The 16005-nt window shown below is 35.9% G+C and overlaps 1 protein-coding gene across 4 annotated transcripts in view; it reads right to left on the bottom strand.

Annotated features, from left to right (window-relative positions):
* TMEM131 (transmembrane protein 131) overlaps positions 1-16005 on the bottom strand; it is a 254572-nt gene that overhangs the window by 79950 nt on the left and 158617 nt on the right. For all 4 annotated transcript variants that reach the window (XM_055241870.2, XM_055241869.2, XM_063616805.1 and 1 more), the window contains 3 exons: positions 8015-8131; positions 5656-5778; positions 933-1013 (listed from right to left, as the gene is read on the bottom strand). In XM_055241870.2, the coding sequence (XP_055097845.1) occupies positions 933-1013; positions 5656-5778; positions 8015-8131 (321 nt within the window). The remainder of the gene's footprint in view (positions 1-932; positions 1014-5655; positions 5779-8014; positions 8132-16005) is intronic.

The following is a 16005-nucleotide window of genomic DNA, read 5'->3' as shown; positions in this document are numbered from 1 at the left end:
CATATTTCTTTTTGCTGGTGTGTTTCTATATTCTGGGAATTAACCAAATTACTGGCTGATAAATTTGTTTCTAGATGTTCATATTAACATTCTAAAAACGTAATCTCCACATCTCTTCTGTGGTCAAGACTGGTCAGAAGACAGAATCAAGAGGCTGTGTGTGTGTGTAACAGCAGTTAATAAAGAAACTCTGGTCCTCAAATCTTATTCCTAGTTGTAAAATTTGTGTTCCTCCATTACAGATGAGCAGTGATCTGAGTGAGCTGGGTATGGAACTGAATTGACCAAAATTGCCTTCTCCGTCTTGGATTAAAGCATGGTAAACATTTTTAAAACTCTCAAATGGCAAGAACCTTTACAAATAAGGTTCTTTTACATATTCTTTAATTTGGTTAATACTGTTAAATATTCAACAATATTGAAGGTGAACATAGACCACCTTCAAGAATTAAAATTTTTCTAAGTCATCGCAGGCACTTAACTAGGTTCTCTCTGCAAATGCCATCTCCTTTACCAATGGTGAATCTGAACATTCAATTACTTACCTTCAAAAACAAAACAAAAACATAATGAATCCTTCCTACCTTTTTTTAATCATTTACATTTTTTATGTGTAAAGCACACCATAAATTATCAGACTCAGAGACAACTTTACCCATATAATTCTGAGAAAGAATAGCTGAAGTTACTTTCTTTCCATGTAGTGGGGTAGAACTCCCACCAATTTTATTCACTGCCCTTTCCAAAAATTACTACTTATATTCTTTCCTCCTCTAATTTTCATATATACTTGACATAAATTAACATTAAGACAATGATTAAAGAGAAGTCATCTATATTTGTTAAGCCTATTAAGGAGTTAAGTATTTTCTAATTTAAGAATAATCAGTTTCATGGGAGCACACACGAGAGAAAACTAGGTTACAACTCACCCACAGTTTTCTGGTACCTCCTTGTTGACCCGTTGGGAGTTCCAGGTGAAGGTCTCCTCCACTAGAGTACATTTCTACAACCTGGGGAAAAAGAGTACATGATGGCTACGTTCAAAGTCATATTCTCAAAGCAGGTGATTTGCTATTACACAGAAATAATTCTGACATCCTAACTGTTTATCACAAAAAATTTAAAAACATTTAAAGATATAAACATAGGATATGTATAATATCACTAAATTCAGTGCTCTGTATGTGTAAGCAATAGTTGTATTTTTAATTAAAATAAGGTAACTTTGAAAATTTAACTTAGAAACAATGAAAGTATAATAGTTGTTCCAGAGACTAGATTTTAGAAAGTAACGGGATACTTATTTTTCTTTTTTCCAAAGGGAATCATTTACAAAAATTACCAAGTTTTGGAAACATAAATTTTGTATTTCTTATAGTAACACAAAGTGCTTCTTTATCCATACATTTATAACAAGATCCAGCAGTGGATCAAATAACTACCATAATTGTGAAATGGTGAAGAGTAAAAATATTATTTTGAGATATATACAAAACAACTCTAATGGAATGTGAAAATATGTGGTTTCTACTGGTAGCAAAAATATTTCTGTGGCTTATGCCTAAGCTTATTTTTTTTAAACAGCTTTACTGAGTTATCATTTATGTAAAATAAATAATACATATTTAAAGTATACAACCTGATGAATCCTGACGTATGTGTTCGGGCATAAAACCATCACTGTAATTAAGATATTAAATACATCCATTATCCCCCAAAGCTTCCTCATGTCTTGTGCAATCCATCCATCCTTCTCTGTCCCCTCCTATTTCTAGGCAACCACTGATCTGCTCTCCACCACCTCAGACTAGCTCATATTTTCTGGAGTTTTATCTAAATGGAATAATACAATATATACTTTTGTGTCTGGCTTCTTTTGCTCAGTGCAGTTATTCTGAGGTCTACCACTTTGTTTATGCATTAATAGTTCACTTCTATTTGATGACTATACTGCAGTTTTTCAATCCACACACTGATGGGACATTTGAGTTGTTTCCAATGTCTGGCCATTAGAGAGAAAGCTGCTGTGGATACTGAGTACAAGGCTTGGTGTGGTCATCTGCTTTCCTTTCTTTTGGGTAAATATATATACGCAAAATGGGTTACAAGACAGCAGAACTTCCTTTAAAGGTAAGCTAACCCTAGCTCTTAAAAAGAAAAAAATACACTTAATTCAATTAAATTTGGGGTGAAGTATGAGAATGGGTGGAAAACGTTCACTTGTTTCATCACGAGAAGTCCTCCAGGAGTGAATAAAAAAGGACAAAGCAAGAAAAATGGCAATTCTTAAGCTTAAAGGTTTCTTTTTTTTTTTCTGAGATGGAGTCTTGCCCTGTCGCCCAGGCTGGAGTGCAGTGGTGCGATCTTGGCTCACTGCAACCTCTGCCTCCTGGGTTCAAGCGATTCTCCTGCCTCAGCCTCCCGAGTAGCTGGGATTACAGGCACGTGCCTCCACGCCCAGCTAATTTTTGTATTTTTCGTAGAGATGGGGTTTCACCATGTTGGTCAGGCTGGCCTTGAACTCCTGACCTCGTCATCCACCCACCTCGGCCTCCCAAAGTGCTGGGCTTACAGGCATGAGCCACCGTGCCTGGACCCTTAAAGGGTTTTTTTGTTTTGTTTTTTGGCGGGGGCCGGGGGGTTGCTGCTGTAAAAGTAATGCATTTACCAAAGACTGATAAGCTATAGATTTTCTTCGTGTATTATCACTTGCCTCCTGATTTATTACAGTGCTCATCTATAGTGCTTATTGTGTTAATAATAATAGCACCTTAAATGATAGGATGACTATACAACTTTTTCTGGAAAACCAGAAAACATCACACATTATTTCATTAATCTTTCCAGGTATCAAGCAAACAAGCATAACAATGCTTGAAAACAGATTAGACCGGACTCAGTGGCTCATGCCTGTAATCCCGGCACTTTGGGAGGCCAAGGTAGCAGGGATCACTTGAGCCCAGGAGTTGTAGGCCAGCCTAGGCAACACAGTGAGAGTCTGTCTCTATAAAAAAATAAAAAACATTAGCCAGGTGTGGTGGCATGCACCTGTAGTCCCAACTACTCAGGAGACTGAGGTGAGAGGATTGGTTGAGCCTGGGAGGTCAAGACTGCAGTAAGCCAAGATGGCACCACTGCACTCCAGCCTGGTGTCTGGAAAACCAACCAACCAACCAACCAACCAACCAACCAACCAACCAACCAAAAAAAACCCCGGAAGATTAAAAAGTCACCTACTGATAAGAGAGAAAAAATTAGAATAAAGAATAGAGAATAAAGAAATAGAGACAGAAAAAGTCTAAATTACAAAGTCAAACAAATAATTACACTAAAACTAGGAACCTGACACATTCTTTATTTTTAGTCCAGTGCTATTTGTTCTAATTTAGTATAGTTTAGGAAAAAAAGGAAGCCAAACATTATATACAGAATATATTATGTGTAAACAAATTCCCACAATAAATGTTTCTGTGCCCACATACATGCATGCATAAGAGAAAGGTCTAGAATGATATATACAAGGTGGCAAAAGTGGTGTCCATGAGGAAGGGCTTGGACTGCAACTGTGCTGTCTATGCAATAGCTATCAGCTACATGTGGTTATTTACATTTAAACTAGTTGAAATAACATTTTGGCCACCCTAGCTGAATTAAAGAGCTCAACAGTCACACGTAGCTAGCAGCTACTGTTTTGGACAAAGCAGGAAAAGAACTATTCCATATCACAGAAAGTTCTGCTGGACAGCTGGACTGGGAAGTAGGAAGTTCAAAGGGACGTTTTTGCTTCATTCATGTTTGAATTGTTAACATTTTTTTCCTGAGGAGAACATACTCATGTGTTTATGTTGTATAATCAACAAACCATATGCATTTTCTCGCTTTACAATATTTTCTTATTATAATATTGACAAGACTAGTGACACAGAATAACACTGGACTACAAGGTTAAGAGTGTCTTCCCAGGTAAACAATCTATATTTGGTTCTAAGAGAGCAACTTTGGTGTTTCACTTGCTCTCTTGTGTAAATCTTGAATTAAAATATTTTAACTGGAAAAAGACTAGATGAATTGAATTCGAAGTGATCACTGTGCTGGGCTTGGTAACTCCAAAGGCTGAAGAGAAAAGGTACAGACTGTAAGGCGACTCCGGCAATTGTAGACTGACCAACATCTGCTGAGTCCTGCAAGCTCCATCCTTGTGGTCTGGCCACCACAATGAGGCAGCACCCTTGGGGCGCTCTGTAACAGCCCTTCTGCGGCACAGTGGGGCAACTCATGCAGCCGAGTCTAATGGAGTAAGAGGTCAGGCACAGTGGCTCATGCCTGTCATCTCAGCACTTTGGGAAGCTAAGGCAGGAGGATTGCTTGAGGCCAGGAGTTCAAGGCTGCAGTGAACCATGACCGTGCCACTGCACTCCAGTTTGAGTGACAGCGTGAGACCCTGTCTTTTTTAAAAAAAGGAAAGAAAGCAGCAAGAATTTCTGAAGTTTCTACATAGATTTGTAATAACAGCCAGAACAGGGAAACTACACCATTACCTAAAGTATCAAAAGGACGTAAACAACAGAAGGATGATGAGGACAAGAGGGAATACTTCCCACCTGAAAAGCAGGACATAAGAGCAGGTTCTTCTGTGATGAAGATATCCAGCTACAAAAATTAAAACTGGGGCTATCTTCACCCAGTTGTTGCCAAGTGTTGGGGAGAGATTTCTTTCGTGCTGCTTTCACTTATCATTTCTAAGCATTTCACTATTCAGGCTCTGAACATTTCCCCTGGTTCTTCCTCATTTCCTCTTCCATTGTTTATGAACAGTTATACCAGAGTGGTCTGGGACAACAACCATTTTAGTTGCCAAAGCCCTATACTTACCACAAAATATAGTATTTTTCCTCCACCAGTCATTTTCAAGCTGCTTTAAGTCCTGCAGTGTTGGTCCAAAAGAACTCTGGCACCCTGGACTATTCTAGAAAGCATTCACATCTACTTTTAACACAGACAACACAACTAGAAGCCACAGAGTCTGCACATGTCACACAGCTAAGTCCCTAGGATGTAAGGTAGAGATTTCAGAAAATCTCTGAAGGAATGACACTAGCCACTTCCACTGTGAAAGAGACAAGGAGCCAGTGAGGAGGAATTTCACACTTGAAAACAATTACTGCTAGAAGATTAGGTAAGATAAGCTGAATTTTTTAAATAAAGAACAAGTTTGCTTTTAATCATAATTCTATATTACCCTTTCCCTGAATTTTAACTTCTAGGTTGCCATCACCAAAAATTTATTATTTCCAGAAATAAACTTGAATTGTTTTAAAAAGCATGGATATTGGGCCAGAAAGTGTTTACAGGCAAGAAAAAAAGCAGCCTTGTGTAGCTAAAAACTCTTCTTTAAATGCAGAGCTGCCTAAAGTATAACACCAGAGAAGACACAGCCGTTTTAAAAATGATTCAAAAAATTCAAAATCCAGACTACTGTATTCCAAAATTCAGACTGCAGCAAGCTGTACTAAAAGTAATACCCCTCTTCAATACATCTATAAAACCTGATTATTTTAAATAGTCTTGGAAACTGTAACAAATTGAGATTTCATGCTAAGCATTAATTCCCACCAAAATGAAGCTTATTCAAAATCACCATCATAAACTCACCTGTAAAGGCTCACTGTGAGGATTGTGGATGTTTATTATAGGTGAGAAACTGCTATTCACAGGGACTCTGGCCCCAAGGAATGGCCTCAATCGATATGGATTTGGAACTCCAACACCAAATACCTGTTTCAGTGAAGGAAAAAAATGCAATTTTAGTTGCTTTTATTATTAATATTTTTAGTTATAACTGACTGATCTAGGGAAACTGGCAAATCTAATTTATATATAAAAAATTAACAATCCCTTTATTTAAAAAAAAAAACCCCCACAAATGTTGTTTCTATAAATGATTTGGCTACATATTTGATTTACTATGTATGTGAATTTAGAATGATTTAATATATTAGAAATTGAATAATAGTCCTTCAAGAAGGCATGCAATAGACAAAAGAAGAAAATAGGGAGTCAAAAGATTTCCTGACCCCAACCATCAGAAGATGGATCTATGGCCCAGAAAACCTCTCAAATACCAAGCCCAGCCCCAGGTCATTCCCACATGGGATGGCCCTAGGTTGACTAAGCAGGGTAAACCTGTAATTCAAATGATATTATTAATATATTGCTATTTATTAAGGGTCTATGAGGTGCTAGGCACATATACAATAGTGAACAATTCAACAGCAAAAAAATAGATAATGTGCTGGGTCTCATGAAACTTACATCATAGTATTGGAGACAGACTGGATACCAATAAAAAGATTTTTTTTAAAAAATCCCTCTGCTACAGAGTGAGTAACAGACGGTGTTTGGGGGAGAGTGGAGGGCATTTAGACAGCTAACGTGTAATCCAGTGAGAGTGGCCTGGAAGATAGCAGTGGTAGTGAGGAGGAGGGAAGTAAACAGACTGGTGATATATTTAGGAGGAAGACTTGGTGAAAGACTAGATGTGAAGAGGTAAAGAAAGAAGACAGCTGGCCATTGGGGTCACCTTGAGAACAACCTGATCATGACCCTCAATAGTCCAGATTGGCTGCCATCACCTAGGTCTGTTGTGGGATGCCATCGTGGGGCAATGACCTTCATTTTTATGATAGTCTTTTCATTTACCCAACAAGTACATGCTAAATGGGTAAGATCTGTCTAGCACTTCAAAATTACTGAACCAACCATCAACAGCGTACTGAATGCCTACTAAGCAACCGTTAAAGATTTACTCACCATACATAAGCAGAAGACATGGTCCTTACTGAAAGGGAACACTGACTCTGACTGACCCTTACTTTATATGATGTGTCAGAGTTAATGGGTACTGGGGAGGAAATGTTTAAAAAAAAAAAAAAAAAAAAAAAAAAAAGGACAGGAACTGTAAAGCAATGTGTCAGAGCTAACACTCAAGTTCCATTGGCAGCACAGCACAGTGGTATAGATTATGGTCTTTATACTTACAAAGACATGAGTCTGAGTCCCCCTCAACAACTTACTAATAGCATGACTTGGGCAAATTATTTAACCTTTTAAAACTTCAAGAATAACTGTATCTATAACATAGGCAGAAGGGCATGTATAGTACACTCCTGGACAAATATGAGCAATTATTGTTAAGAATCTTTGTTTTTCTTCTTTTAGAGATGTGGTCTTGATCTGTCACCCAAGGTGGAGTACAGTGGTGTAATCATAGTTCACTGTGGCCTTGAGCTCTTGGGCTCAAGTGATCCTCCCACATCAGCCTCCCGAGTAGCTGAGACTACAAGTGCTCACCACTGTGCCCAGTTAATTTATAAAAATGTTTTTTGTAGAGATGAGGTCTTGCTTTGTTGCCCAGGCTGGTCTCGAACTCCTGGCTTCAAGTGATCCTCCCACCTTGGCCTCTCAAAGTGCTGGGATTACAGGTGTGAGCTACCATACCCAGCCTTAATAATCTTGACATATAAAAATCTTGATTCACAAACAGAATAATGGCTGATATACAAAAAGACTTACTATATGACTCCTATATACATTAACTTTCTTTAATGACCTAAACCAAAATTCTATGTAAAAATAAGTTTATCAAAAAATACCTACTAAAGGAAAGTAGGCATGAATGTTTTAATCTTGACACTATTATCAAGTATGCTTCGTAAGTGTGTAAAAGTAAAAATTAAACAAAATTTTATACATATGAAAATATTTTTTCACTATTCTTTTGTCAATCAATCTTAAATTAACACTTTAGCTGTTGCTTTAAAATCATCTGTTCAGTCTGATTTGAATAGAGATATTGAATAGAGATATTCACTGTAAGTATAAAAATGCTCTAAGTCTAAACTCCTACATTTTCTATTATCCTTTGAGTTCCTGAGTTCTTAAAAGGCTGTCATATGATAAGGCAGAGGTAATGATTATATTGTATAAAATAAGTTTTAATTCTGGTTCTTACCTGGTAAGTAAATACCCCATGATTAGATGTATTAATAAATAAAGTATTTTCTACATTTCCTACTACTCTTGCAAGAAAAACTACATCAAATGATGTATTTCCTCCTGGAAGAATTTTCTGAAACAGAAAATAAATAAAGTTAAATTTGTAACAAGAAAAAAAATTACAGAGCTCAAGTTCCTTAAACAAGTATCTTAGAATAATTTCCATAAACTAGTTTTTCCTTTAAAAGTTTAAGCTTTAAGTTAGCAATGGAAAATAATTAAAAAGATGTCTTCCATATTGAATGTCTACAGTCACATATCTTTGTCAATTACCAGCCACAGCCTTGTACAACAGATGGTCTCCTGGATTCTGTTCATTTAACAATCACTAGGCTGGCATGAAGTACCTAATTACAGGCTGTTCCATCATGAGGCAATCAGATAGGAGTTGCGTTGAGGCTGAGCTTTTCATATAGATATACTACTGTACTACTAAGCAGTGACTTGTTTTAGTCCAAAGAATAAGCCCAGGCCTCACCCTTCTGAAATCTGCCTTCCATCCACACAAGGAAAAAAATGTCCCAGCAACTTAAACAGGAAAGAAGGCAGGGGTGAACGTATGTGCAGGAACTCACTCCTGTTACTTTCTGCAGATTGAGAATGTCACTATAGTTAGTAAAATAAAATGTTATTACCACAAAACAATAGGGCTACTCCCATGTTCAAGAGACTGAAATTGTGGTTCTGCCCTGAAACAAAGCCTTAAAATGCATTTTAATATGTAAAGCCATCAACCTCTCTCATTCTGCCTCTATGGCTAGAACTCTTAAAATGCTACCTAAATTATAGCTCAAAATACATGGTAGTAAGACTCTGGCTTCACCTTAGTCTGAAGAAAGCTAGAGAGAGTATGTCTCCTACATTACCACCAACAAAAGAATAATTTGCAAGTTGTGAATTATTGTAATTATTCTTTTGTTGCATTATATTATAGTAATGTAGTGCAACAAAAGAATAATTACAATAATTCACAACTTTTCTTGAACTCATCACAGAGTGAGATTATCAACTGGCCTGAAATTGTAGAAAAGACAAGCACCTCCAAGGACAGATGGAATGGGAATACTGGCTCACCCATGGCAGAGAAGGGAAGAAGATGAGGCTATCATACAGGAGTGTCAGCTAGAAATGCAGCTAACATGTTTACACATTGCTAGAGGCTGATTGTGTGAACTTGCACGGGAGCACAAAAGCCCTGGAAGCTGTAGACACTGGTGCTATTCACACCTGAGCCAGAAATTAGCAACAGAAAGATATCCCGCAAACCCTCAAAAAGTCTGAAATTAAACAACATACTTCTAAAATAAGCCACAGGTGAAATGAGTAGTAACAAGAGAAATTATAAAATATTTTGAATTGATTGGAAATGAAAGCACAATATTAAAAACTGTAGGCTGCAGGTAAAGCAATACTTGGAAGAAAATTTATAGCATTACATGCTTATTTTGAACAGAAATGTTTCACATCAATAATCTACATTTCTGTTTTGAGACACTAGAAAAAGAATAAATTAAACCCAGAGTAAGCAAAAGGAAGGAAAATAAAGAGCAAAAATTAATGAAATAGAAAACAGAAAGTAGCAAAAAAAATCAATAAAACCGAAGCTGGTGCCTTAAAAAGTCTGTAAAATGGATAAAACTCTACAGAGAGTGACTGTGATAAAAAGGGAGAAGTCAAAAATATAAGGAACTAAAATGTGGACATCATTGCATACCCTTTACACACAAAAAGAATGATAAAGGAGTATTACAAGCAACTATATGCCCACAAATTTAACAGCTAGGAGAAATGGACACATTCTTTGACAGTCGGCTAGATCTGACACAATCTGCCAAAGCTCACTCAAACTGAAATAGTCATGCACACAGTTAAAATTTAATTTGTGGTTTAAAATCTTCCCACAAAGAAAAGCCCGAGCTTAAATGATTTCACTCGTGGAAAAGAATTCTCTACCAACCATTTAAGAAAGAAGGAATACCTACGTTACATAAACTTTCCAACACACAGGAGAGAACATTCCTAATTCAGCATTACCCTGAATCAGGACCACATAAAGACTTGAAAACTATAAGCCAATATCCTTCATAAACATAGAAACACAACTTTCTACAAAGTACTGGCACACTGAATTGAGGCAAGATACAAAATGGATAACACATCATGACCAAGTAGTTTTTATCCTAGAAATGCAATTCTAGTTCAACATTCAAAAATCAAATCAATGTAATTTACTTAACAGACTAAAGAAAAAGCACAAGATCATCTCAATAGCAGCATATAATTTGACAAAATTTAATATCAATTCATGATTTAAAATCTCAGTAAACTAAGTCAATAGAAGAGAACTCCCTCAGTATTATAAAGAACACCTACAAAAACCCTAAAGAAGCTTGTCCATCCTGCAGCCCATGGGCCGCATGCAGCCCAGGATAGCTTAAATTGGGCCCAACACAAATTTGTAAACTTTCTTAAAACATTAAGTTTTTTGGTGCCTTTTTTTTTTAAAGCTCATCAGCTATCATTAGCGTATTTTATGTGTGGCCCAAGACAATTCCTCTTCTTCCAATGTGCCCCAGGGAAGCAAAGACTGGACACTCCTGCCCTAGGAGCTACCATAGCATTTAATGGGGAATGATTGAATGCTTTTCCTCCAAAATTTAAAACAAGGCAAGGATGCCCTCTCTTATGACAGCTATCTAACACTGTATTAGAAGTGCAAAGAGGGCCGGCGCGGTGGCTCACGCCTGTAATCCCAGCACTTTGGGAGGCCGAGGTGGGCGGATCACAAGGTCAACAGACTGAGACCATCCTGGCCAACATGGTGAAACCCCACCTCTACTAAACACACAAAAAACAGCTGGGTGTGGTGGCGCGTGCCTGTAGTCCCAGCTACTCTGGGGGCTGAGGCAGGAGAGTCGCTTGAACCCGGGAGGCGGAGGGTTGCAGTGAGCAGACATTGCGCCACTGCACTTTATGGTATGAGATACGGATTGAGGATTGTTTTGATTTGTTTTGTGTATGGATATTCATTGGTTCCTGGACTGTTGGTTGAAAACAACTATTTTTTTTCATTGAAATCCCACTGTATTTTTGTTGAAAGTCAGTTGACCTTGTATGTGTGAGTCTGGTTTTGGACCCTTCACTATGTTCTAATACATATCTAATAGACTCTAATAGTTACCAAAACAGTATAAAGTGCAAAGAAGCACGAAAAGGAAATAAAAGGCACTACACATTAGTACAGAAGAAAAATCTGTTTTTATTCAGATAACATGGCTTTCTACACAGAAAAATCCCTAAAAATATCTATAAAAATGCTCCTAAAAGAGTTTAACAAAGTCATGGGAATCAAGGTCAACATATAATGATCAATTGTATCTCAATATACTAGCAATGAACAAGTGGAATTCTAATTTTTAAAAACGTACTATTTAGGATAACACACAAAGAAATACTGAGGTATAAATCTAATAACAGTTCTGTAAGCTGAAAACTATAAAACACTACTGAAAGTAATCGAAGAAGACAAATTAATGAAAATACTGTGTTCATGGGTTAGAAGACTCAATATTAGATGTTAGTTCTCCTGAAATGGATTTATATATCTAATGCAAGTGGAACCAAATTTTCAGTCTAAGGAGAAGTAACGACTAAATGCAATATGAAATAGGATCCTAAAACAGAAAAAGTAGTACACTGATAGAAAAACTGATGAAATTCATATAAGTTCTCTAGTTAATGGTATCGTACTAATGCTAGTTTCCTGGTTTGAAAATTGTACTATGATTATATAAGATGTTAACATCAGAAGAATGTTAGAGTGAGGAATATGTGGAGAGTATTACTTTTCTGTACATCTTTAAAGTTAATTCAAAAGAACATCATAAAAAAACTCAGCAGAATTTTTTTTAAAGAAACTGACATGCTGATTCTAAAATTTAGATGATAAAGAAAGGAAATAAGGAAAGCCAAAACAATTCTGAAAGAGAAAATCAAAATTGGAGGATTCATAGTATCTAATTCTAAGAATTAATATAAAGCCACAGTTATCAAAACAGTATGGGCTGGTGAAAGGACAGGTATTTCAGAGTCTATTAGATATGTATTAGAACATAGTGAAGGGTCCAAAACCAGACTCACACATACAAGGTCAACTGACTTTCAACAAAAATACAGTGGGATTTCAATGAAAAATAATAGTTGTTTTCAACCAACAGTCCAGGAACCAATGAATATCCATACACAAAACAAATCAAAACAATCCTCAATCCGTATCTCATACCATAAACAAACAGTAGCTAAAAATGGACTGTAGATCTAAATGTAAAATCTAAAACTATTATGGTTGTCCCTCAGTATCTGTGGGATTGGCTCCAGGACTTCATGCAGATACCAACATCTGTGGATGCTGAAGTCTCTGCTATAAAACAATGTAGCATTTGCATATAACCTATGCCTATCCTCCTGGCTATGCACGTATCTCCTGGGGATACTTTAAATAATCTCTACATTACTTTTAATACTTAATACAATGTAAATGCTATGTAAATAGTTTATACTGTATTATTTGTCTGAACATGTATAGACAAGAACAGTCTTGTTCAGTACAGAAGCACTATTTTTTTTTTTTCTCAAATAGTTTTGACCTGCAGTTGACTGGATCCATGGATGAGAAGCTCATGGATACACAGGGCCAGCTATACTTCTAGGAAAAAAAAAATGGAGAAAATCTTTGTGACTTTGGATTAGGCAAAGATTTCCTAGCTACAGCTCTCAAAGCATGACCCATAAAAGAACAATTTGATAAACTAGACACCATGAAAATTATAAACTTCTGCTCTTTCAAATATTATATAAAAAGAATGAAAAGGTATGACACAAACTGGAAGAAAAGACTTGCAAATCACGTATCTCAAGACTTGTATCCTGAACACATAAGGAACTCTCATGAACTCAATGAGAAAACAAATAACTCAACTTAAAAAACAGGCAAAGAACTGAAAAGACACTTCACCAAAGAAAACATATGGATAGCAAATAAAAAGATGCTCAAAATCAATTTTCACTGGTGAATGCAAATTAAAATAAAAATGGCCTAACACCGTACACCTAGCTGAATGACTTGCATCACAAAAAACCCAAACCTCACAATACCGAGTGCTAATAAGGATGTGGAGCAACCAAAACTCTCGTATGTTTCCCATGGGAATACAAACTGGAACAGTTGTTATAAAAAAACTGTTAAAATATGTATGTAAATACTTACAGTGAGTTTATTTATAATAACTCCAAACTGGTAACACCCCAAAAGTCTTCAACTAGTGAATGAATAAACACACGGTGACACTGCCAGTCAATGAAATACTATTCCATAATAATAAAGTGGTTCAAAGAACTGATACAGCCTACTACACCAACCAATATGAAATGCATTATGCTAAAAGAAAGAAGACAGACTAAAAATGCTATATGCTACATGGTTCCATTAATACAGTCTTCTGGAATAGGCTACACTCAGTGGTTTGAGTTGACAAAGTTGTTGATTATATGACCAAGTTGTTGATTATATGACCTTATGGGTTTGTCAAAACTCAGAACTATACACTAAAAGGGTGAATTAATGCAAGTATACTATAATTTAAAAACAAATACATATAAAATATATATTATTATATATAATATATATTAATATTTATTATATATAATATATATTAAAATATATATTATATATAATATATATTAAAATATATATTATATATAATATATATTAAAATATATTTATTATATATAATATATAAAAATATATATTATATATGATATATATTTTAATATATATCATATATATTTATATATATGATATATATTAAAATATATCATATATAATATATATTAAAATATATATTAAATATATCAGTGTGTGTATGTATATATATGTGTGTGTCTGTATATATCTTTTTTTTTTTTTTTTTTTTTTTTACTGTTTTGGGTCAATCCACAAGGGCTGTGGACTCACTCAAGCATATTTTAGCCTGGACCTTTTTTTATAAGGGTCTCAGTGTTCATGTTCCCTTGGGGCAAAAACAAATATCAAATGTTTAGGTTTAACTCTTGGTGGGCAAGATTAAAGCCAAATTAACTTTAAAACAATAAAATCTTGAAACGAAGTGGATAATATCACTGAGTTCAGGCAGTCCACCCACACTTTTTATTGTTGCGAATTTAATTCCACAGAATCATATGACTGGTCACCCTTTTATCACCTTCCTAACTCCCTCTGACAATATAAGGATTCACAGAACTGACACTGAGAGACATAGAGAGTAACTCTCCGGCAGTATGAAAAACAACAAAACAAAAAAAAACAAAACAAAAAACGACAATATCATTTTCCCATCTAAGATGCCAGTGCTTGTAATAGATGTTTTATACCATACCAAGAATAAAAAAAAGAAGGAAAAGAGAATGTTCAAAAATGCAGACCTAACAGATCTTCAAATAAAACAAGGAGTGAGGATGACAAGTACAAACCCGACCCACAGAAAAGGGCAGTGAAGAAAACTTATGTGACTCATTCTGGGCACCGCAGGAGGGGAGAAAAACTAACTTATTCTTAGAATTTGCGCTATATATCAGTACTCATAGAGGTGTGTGGTCTGAATACATACCAGTGGTCTAAAAAAAACCTCAAGCAGAAAATTTAATGTTTCCTTGGTAGTGTTGAGACCACCAGTGCCATTCTCTCAGGAGAAACACACCCTTAATCCAGGCTGACCGTGACTGTAAGGTGCCCTTGACTGTAACATGGGTCTCAATTTCTGATATAAAAAATGTGAAAAAAACATTTACCTATGTAACGAACCTGCACATCCTGCACATGTATCCCTGAACTTAAAATAAAAGTTGAAAGAAAAAAAACAGTAGCAAAATTAGTACGATAAAGGCTGTGTATCCACCTAAAAAAAATATCTAAAATGTTCTCTAAAAAAATGTGAAAGTTTTAGAATTATGGTATTCCTACCCAAGAACAGTTCTAGTGTCAATGAAGAGATTCATAAGGCCTATGTTTATTACTGAAAATGTATCCAGAGGAAAACTGGTTTCCTTTAAACTTTTTATGGGAACTTAATTTGCTTTAAAAATGTCTATATTCAAACAATACCCTTTTAAGGCCTATCTAAACTCCAAAGAGTAAGAAAAATCACCATGGAATGTTTAATTTTTAGTGCAGTTTTCTGCCACTATCGGAACTGGACATCTAGTATGTAGATGATGGATAGAAGATCTGAGTTTCTAGTAATACCACTAAGAAACCGTAATTTTCCCAAGTCAGCACTGTACCATAGCTCAGTCCCTGGGCTTTTTCCTTCCTTGGTGATCTCATCCAGATCCATGGCTTCAGATCTACCCTAGTGACTCCTAAATTTCTATTTCTAGTCTAGTCCTCATATACCAAAGTCAAATACTAACTGCCTACTTGCCACCTCCTCTTGGATATCTAGGACATACCTGAAATCTAACATGTCCAAATTGAACTACTGATTGTACCTCCGAAACCTGTTCTACCCTCTGCCTTCTTCAATTCAGCTGACTGCAACTCTGTCCTTCTAGTTGCGCAGGACAAAACTCTAGAGTCAATTTTGACTCTTTCTCTCAAATCCCACATCAGGAAATCCTGTTGGGTGTATCTTCAAAACATACAGGCATATCTCATTTTATTGTGCTTTGCTTTACTGCACTTTGCAGGTACTGCAGTTTGTTTGACAAATTAAAGATTTGTAGCAACCACACATCAAGCAAGTCTATCAGTGCCATTTTTCCAACACCATGTACTCACTTTGTATCTCTGTGTCACATTTTGGCAATCTGACAGTATTTCCAAATTTTTCAGTATTATATCTGCATGGTGATCTGTGATCTTTGATGTTGCTACTGAAATTGTTTTAGGGC

The sequence above is a fragment of the Symphalangus syndactylus genome, chromosome 14 (genome assembly GCF_028878055.3).
Source record: "Symphalangus syndactylus isolate Jambi chromosome 14, NHGRI_mSymSyn1-v2.1_pri, whole genome shotgun sequence".
NCBI classification, from domain to species: Eukaryota; Metazoa; Chordata; class Mammalia; order Primates; family Hylobatidae; genus Symphalangus; species Symphalangus syndactylus.
The sequence above is the reverse complement of the archived record's forward strand: the minus strand, read 5'-3'. Positions and strand labels throughout refer to the sequence as shown.